At 54.9% G+C, this 6,986-nt stretch overlaps 1 protein-coding gene across 1 annotated transcript; it reads left to right on the top strand.

Moving 5' to 3' along the window:
* The first annotated feature begins 308 nt into the window (after window positions 1–308).
* LOC34623846 lies at window positions 309–3,812 on the top strand. The gene is made up of 5 exons (XM_026334116.1): window positions 309–429; window positions 820–1,038; window positions 1,141–2,342; window positions 2,526–3,059; window positions 3,180–3,812. The coding sequence occupies exons 1-5, from the start codon at window positions 309–311 to the stop codon at window positions 3,810–3,812; spliced, it is 2,709 nt and encodes a 902-aa protein (XP_026189901.1).
* The last annotated feature ends 3,174 nt before the right edge of the window (window positions 3,813–6,986 follow it).

The raw sequence follows: 6,986 nt of genomic DNA, 5'->3' as shown, positions 1-6,986 counted from the left end.
CGCAGGCGCGCAGCAGTCGCTCTGCAGCCTCTCGAGCAGCTCGCGCTGCACACCTGCAAAAAGCCGTTGGAGGAGTCTCTCAGCAACAGCTTTTGCTTGCAGAGGGCGCCTTCTAAGGGAGGACCTTCTGGGGGGAGGGAGGGGTTTGGCTGGCTTTCGTGTGTCTTTTGTACAGCGTTCGCGGGGAGGAGGTGTCGGAGGAGAGTGCTGCTCTCTCGTGGTGGGTGTTGCTTGCTCCCGCGGCACTAGGGGCCTCTCGAAGGGGTCGCATGCTGCTTTTTGCTGCTTTCTGAGCAGCAATTAGCAGCATGCAGCCCACTGCCGTTGCTGCTGCTGCGGCGGAAGAGCTGGCGGCACTCACGGCTCGAGGCAGTCGAGCCAGTTCTTTGAGCACGTGCTGTAGCTGCAGCACGCCTCGTTTCGCCAGCAGTTTCAGCAAGAGCAGCGGCAGTGGCGTTCTCCAAGCCTGCGCATCGTCTCCTCTGCTGCTCACTGGTTCGAGTTGCGCCGCTGCAATGTTTCCTTGCGGGCACGGCAGCGTCAGTTCGCCGCTGCATCAGGAGCATCTGCCACAGTTGAGGAGCTGTCTGCGCTGCCACTGCCACGCATCCGAAGGGGCTTGCGGTGCTTCCCCAGCAGCAGCAGCGAAAGCAGGAGGAGGAGCAGACTGTTCGTCGTGGTGTCGCTCCTCGATCCCAGAGATCTGCCGCTGTGGATATCGAGGCGCGTTGGCTGCAGCTGCAACAGCAGCACCGCCGACAGCAACGACAGGAGCAGCAACGACAGCAGCAGGCAACGGCGAAAAGTTTTCCTACGTAGCTGAAGGATACACGGCAGCAAGACACCTGGGTATGGTTGTCTTCATGCGCCACGGTGCAAGAGCTCCCAAAGTTCGTGTCTCTTCCACGGAGTCTTCGATGAGCACTGCTGCTGCTGCTGCTGCTCCTGTAGGCGATGACACAGCGGACGGGGGTGCTTCAGGGGGCAGCACGTTTGGCAGCAGCAGCAACAGCAGCAGCAGCAACAGCAGCAGCAGCGGTAGCAGCGAAGATGGAGGACAGGGGAGAGAGGGGGTTTCTGCAAGCCACGAAACTCTGGATGCGGGGGATCGCTGCAGCTGCTGTCTCGCAGCAGCAGCAGGCGCCGAGCAGAGCAGCAGCTGCAGCAGCAGCAGCAGCAGCAGCAGCCGCAGCAGCAGCAGCTGCAGCTGCAGGGGCGACTTGGAGAAGGGAGGCCTTACGGCAGCAACACTTAAGGCAGCAGACAGCGGCAGCGACAGCAACAAAGTCGACGAGCCGGCAGACGCTGTTTGGCCGTTTGGAGGCTCACCGGGATCTTTAACAATAGCTGGATGGAGGCAGTCGGTTGCAGTCGGCATGCAGCTGCAGCGTTCCTTGGCTCAGCTGCGCCGTTTTTGCTGCTGCGTGTGTGCTGCTGCATCGGCGGTTCCCTCCAGAAGTGCAGTTCCGACTGAGCCGGCTGCAGCAGCAGCAGCAGCAGCTGCTGCTGCTGCTGCTGCATCCAGGGAGGAGGATCTCCGGCGCGACGTTCGTGTGATGGTGTGCAGCACAGAGTCTATCCGGTGCATTCAAACTGCACAGGCAGTCATATCTGGGCTGCAGCTAGCTGGAAATAATGGGGGGGGGGGTCTGCATGTAGACACTGAGAGCTCCCTGTACACCGCAGCCGCGGGGTCTGCCGCCTCTTTGGCTCTGAAGGCGAAGAGTCCGCTCGTGAAGCTGCACAAGCGGAAGGCGCTGTGCTGCAGCAGCAGCTATGCGGCTGCATGCGCCTCTCTGGAGGGGGAGGCTGCACTGCTGCGGGAGCTGACAGGGTGGCAGAGCAAGGAAGGTCTTCGCGTCATGAAGAAGTTCGTTTCTCTCTATGGAGCCTATCTGTATCATGGCATACCGCTTCCTTTCTTGCATGGCGGGAGCACCTCGAACCTTTCGCCTCTGGCAGGCAGCAGCAGCAGCAGCAGCAGCAGCAGCAGCGTCAGCAGCAGTGCTAGCGGCATGGCGAGTCACACCTCCATTGCCACTGCCGCGAGCAACTGCAGCAGCACAAGAAGCAGCACTGCATGCAGCTCCCTTACCACTCCGCCAAGAGACTTCCCCCCCCTCCTCGGCAGTCTTCTACAGCCCGTCGGTGGTGGGCTGACGGCAGACTGTACGGATGCGCAGCATGAGCGATCTCCAGCGGTTGAAGTATGCGTTTCAGCAGCTCAAGATGCAGCAGCCCAAGATGCAGAAGTATGCGTTTCAGCAGCTCAAGATGCAGCAGCTAACGATGCAGCAGCTCAAGATGCAGAAGTATGCGTTTCAGCAGCTCAAGATGCAGCAGCTCAAGATGCAGCAGCTCAAGATGCAGCAGCTCAAGATGCAGCAGCTCAAGATGCAGCAGCTAACGATGCAGCAGCTAATGATGCAGCAGCTCAAGATGCAGCAGCTAATGATGCAGCAGCTCAAGATGCAGCAGCTAACGATGCAGCAGCTCAAGATGCAGCAGCTAACGATGCAGCAGCTCAAGATGCAGCAGCTCAAGATGCAGCAGCTAACGATGCAGCAGCCCAAGATGCAGCAGCTCAAGATGCAGCAGCTAAAGAACAAAGCGATGGGGAAACCGTCGAGATTACCCCCAAGGAGCTTCTGGACGCAATATTTAGAGGGGCTGATCTCGTAGCGCGTCTGCAATACGCAGAAGAAGAAGCGGGATGGAGAGCTGGCGGTCTGAGCCTCATTGAGATTGCTGCCCGTCTGGAGCGCATGGCGAACGGCAGTGCGGCTGCTGCTGCATGCAGCCCCCTTCCTCCCCCCCTCGCTGAGGGGGTTGGGGAGACTTCTGAGGCGGATGTCGAGGGGCTTTGTGTGTTCGTGACGCATCAGTCGGCTCTCCTCGCGCTACAGGCTGCCTTGGGGGTTGAAGCTGCCCACATCCAGATACCCCAGTTCGGCTGCTATCTGCAGGCAGACTTGTTGCTGCTTAAGCCTTTGAACGACGACAGTGGCGACGGCAGTAGCGCGGGGGAGGCGCATCAAAATAGTGCAGCAGCAGCTGAGGTGCCTGAGGTTCTGCCGGAGGGGGAGAGCAGCGGCAGACTTAGGGGGGGCTGCTGGAGGGAAGGGGGAAAGGAAACAGAAGCAGAAGCGGTGGCTTTGTCAGCAGCAGCAGCCTTCCAGCATAGCCAGCCATCGTCGGGGGTGCCTGTTGTTTTTGAGCAACAAGCTGCGTGGTTGAGCGGGGGTGATTGCTGTTGTTGCAAGGCGTGCGGTCTTGGCCGTACAGACACCCCAGCCGTTGGTTTTCCGAGTGTTGCATCAGGGGAAGAGACGTGTCTTGATGGGCCTGTTAATCAGGCGAAGGCATTTCCCTTGCCGATAGCGCATCCCTTGGTGTCTCTGCTGCCCTTTGAGCCAAAAGCGAAGAGGCAGCTCCATCCGAATGTTGTTGTGCGTTGGCTGGTGGACGGAGAGCAGCCGCTGGTGTTGCCGGAGAGCTTGCGCTGGAAAGGCTCGTCGAGGAGCAGCAAAAGCACTTCCTGCAACGTGGTGCTGCTCGATGATTTGTTGCGGTTTGTAGACACGCGGTGGGATCGCTTCGGAGCTCCCCTTCCCCCGGAACCCCTCCTGACTCACCGTGTTGCGCAGATGACGGAGGAGCTCGAGCAACAGCAGCAGAAGATGTGCGACTTTGCCGAGCAGCAGCTGCTCGCTGCGCAACACCCCCGCGTCCGGCGCTGCAAGCTTAAGCTGGCTGGCTCGTGCGCTGCGGCAGGAGGATTTATTTCTGCTGCGGCATCCTCTCAAAAATAAGGCGGGGGGGGCGGCACTGGCGAGTCGTTCGCAGAGACACGGGGTTATTTAGCGGCGCATGCAAGTGCGAAGAGACGGAGGAGGGAGAAGGGAGGGAAGGCTGGCGGTCCAGCACCAGCAGGTGTAAGAGGAAAACGCTGCTGTATCCTGTGTTTTCTCATCTCGTCATCCCTGTGTACATAGTAGTCTTCTCGTGTCTCAGCGGCTTCCCGTGAGATGACCTCCTGCTTCTTCTCCCGCGTCTCTTATTGCGTTTTGTATAGTTTTTGTGTCTTAAACTCCGTCCCCGACGTTGCCTGGGGTCCGAGGAGTCTGCCAAAGCTTGCCATCCATCCATGCATAGGGAAGTCGCTGCAGGCAGAGGGCACGAGTGGCGGCTGTAGCGGCAGGAGTGTCGGTAGTATATATAGGAGGATATAAATATATATGTATATAAATATATATACATATCCTCCTGAGGACCTCCTCTGTCCACGGCTTCCTAGCAGTCAGGCAGGCACGGGTAAGGGAAGGGAAGGGGCTGGACGAGGAGGTGCCTTCCGGAGCAGCAAGAAACATATGACCCAAGAAAAAGATGTGTCGGCAGGCACAACAGGAGCAGCAGCAACGACAGAAAAGAAGAAGAGTTCAATATAATCGCGTGCGGCTGCTGCTGCGCATGAGGGCTCGTGGAAGTGTTGGCGGTGTTCCCTACGGAACCGACGCACGCCTTGGGAAATGCAGCCATTTTCCAATGAGTATACCTCTAACAGGTCTGCCTGTTGAAAGGCTTTCTGAGCCGCTTAATTTTTCAGAGGTGTCCGCAGTGGTTCACACGCATCCCCCTGCCCCCCCGCATAGAGCTAGGGTCCTTTAACAGGGGCAGAGACGCGAGTAACAGGGAGTGTAGAGGCTTATTAGGCGGAGGCTTAGGCGAAAGGAAGTTAGAAACGAGCTACTTACGGAGCTGCCAGCACTTTCTTAAAATAACCATTTATTAGCTTGCAGACAGAAATAGGGGAAGGCGCAACAGTATGGAAGCAGAGGCAGCCACAGAAACAGGCCAGGCAGCTACAGAAAGCGGAGATCAGAAAATGGAGGCGTAGGGAGGTTGCTACACAGCCATAGAGCCATCAGGAAGTGTGAAGAATGCTTCCCTAAGGGGGGGGGAAGATCTAAGGAGGCACTGTTGTTTCACCATATATGTTCTGTAATGGTGGACTTGATGCAGTACGAACTGGAACGTACAGCAGGCTTAGCTAATACTTCAACTATTTTTAAACATGAACTCGTAAAGAATTGTCTAAGTGCCTTGTCTGGACTTGTTTCCTATTTATTGCAACGGGCTGCCAGCTCGAGACGAGAGAATGCAATTTCGCGAAATACGGGGGTGTGATAGAGATGATACATGCACCTAGCTGTGAATTCTACGGAATTTTGAGAGTGCGCAGCTACGTGTATCCTAGCTGTCTCATCCCCCCATGTCGAAAGCTCTGAAGAGCGTGGGTAGAGCAATGCGGGAGTTCTTATAAAACACACTCGAAAGCTGTTTATCAAGCTTGTATTGAGTCTGGAGTTATGCGTCGCTCTACTGAAACCCTAGATAGGGAAGAAAGTTGCTAGCAGTGCAGGGCTTAATGCAGCTATCCCCCGCACATCCATTGGCTGTGGATGTAGTGATATGCGAGATTTACCTAACACAGTTGTCTGACTTCTATGAAGTCATCTGATAATCCAATCATCTGGTTTCCCGTAGCAGCAATTCGAAATTAAGCCTTTGCGATGGACGTTGACGGTGGCTTAATACCTGTTAAAGTGGCAGAGGCCGGCTTGCAAACAGACTTGAACGCACTACCTCTACAGTTTGTAGAAAGGCATGACATGCTAGACAATTAAAAGATTATGGATGCATCAGTGACTTGTAGTGACAAAACAACATGACGGTCACTATTACTCGATCAGCCAGTTGGATATGTATTAACACGTTAGTTGAGGGAGAAATACTTCGTTGGTGACTCGATTCAGGTCGAGGACTCATTTGCCTGCAAGGATTACTACAGCCCAAGCCTTTATACAAACTCTGGCTCGTTGGTTCATGCCGACAGCAGTTTACCCGCAAGTCTTGAAAGAAATGAGAAGACTGAAGCAGAGGAATCCACCAGTAGATCGATATATCGAGAAGATGAACCTTTGGCTTGCAAACGCCACAACGCATGAGAAGAATTGCTTCCTTACCCGTTTATCCGAGATTTAGCGAAGTGTCGTGTCAGATCGTGACAGGATACGCAGTGACTCAAACAGTCAAGACATGACCTTGCTCTCTTGTCAACACCCATGTGGAACAGAGGAGCTTAATGGACTTGCAAGTTAGTAGCGAGATTTCTTCCCGGAGTTAATCGGATCGCTGCTCTCTTTACTGGGCTACATAAAAGAGGACAGTCTATGACTTGGGTAGAGGAGGCTGGTGCCGCAGCAAGGATGCGTATCAACCGATTTAGAGGTCCTCCGGTACTCACGCTGCCCGATGACGAGCGGCATTTCTTCCTGATAATAGATGCCACTGACACGGCAGTAGAAGCCTTGTTCTCCCCCAACAGGCCGCTGTTTTTTCAGAGCATCGAACTCCTGCTTGTAATCTTCATCGCTTTAGCTAAGATAAGCAGCGGGATCCAGTGCGGGAAAAGATCTCTATGTGTCGTGATGGGGTGTGGAAAAGTGTCGACACTATTTACATGGGCGCGCCATTTTACTATTTAGCTCTACACGAAATCGGTAGTTTACTTTTCCAAGAGTTTCAGGATTTCGATAAGCGTAGAATTCTTGCTGGATTAGGCACTTCCTCTGGTACGACCTTGCAGTGAAGTACCTTGAGGGCATCACCAATGTGGTCGCCGATGCACTGTCCCGACACCCCAGCTATTCATTATTGTGCAGTGCAAGCGCTCTTGCTTTTGACAGGTTACGGAGCCTATCAAAATTCCTGGAGTCTTGTGCTTTTGACAGCCATGCGCCTGCACTAATTGCCAAACTCGAGAATGACCAGAAGACGAAGCAATACCACGTTGAGATTGCCCTGATTGTGCTCAGAACAAAGTGTGGATTTCTTCTCTAATTAACTTTGCCTCCGTCCCTGGATGCGCTTGCGCGGAGCACATGACATGTTACCTCGGACCAGGATAGGATTCAGCCCATAGT

The sequence above is a fragment of the Cyclospora cayetanensis genome, unplaced genomic scaffold (genome assembly GCF_002999335.1).
Source record: "Cyclospora cayetanensis isolate NF1_C8 unplaced genomic scaffold, CcayRef3 CcayRef3_contig_360, whole genome shotgun sequence".
In the NCBI taxonomy this organism is placed as follows: Eukaryota; Apicomplexa; class Conoidasida; order Eucoccidiorida; family Eimeriidae; genus Cyclospora; species Cyclospora cayetanensis.
This window is presented reverse-complemented; position numbering and strand designations above follow the sequence as displayed.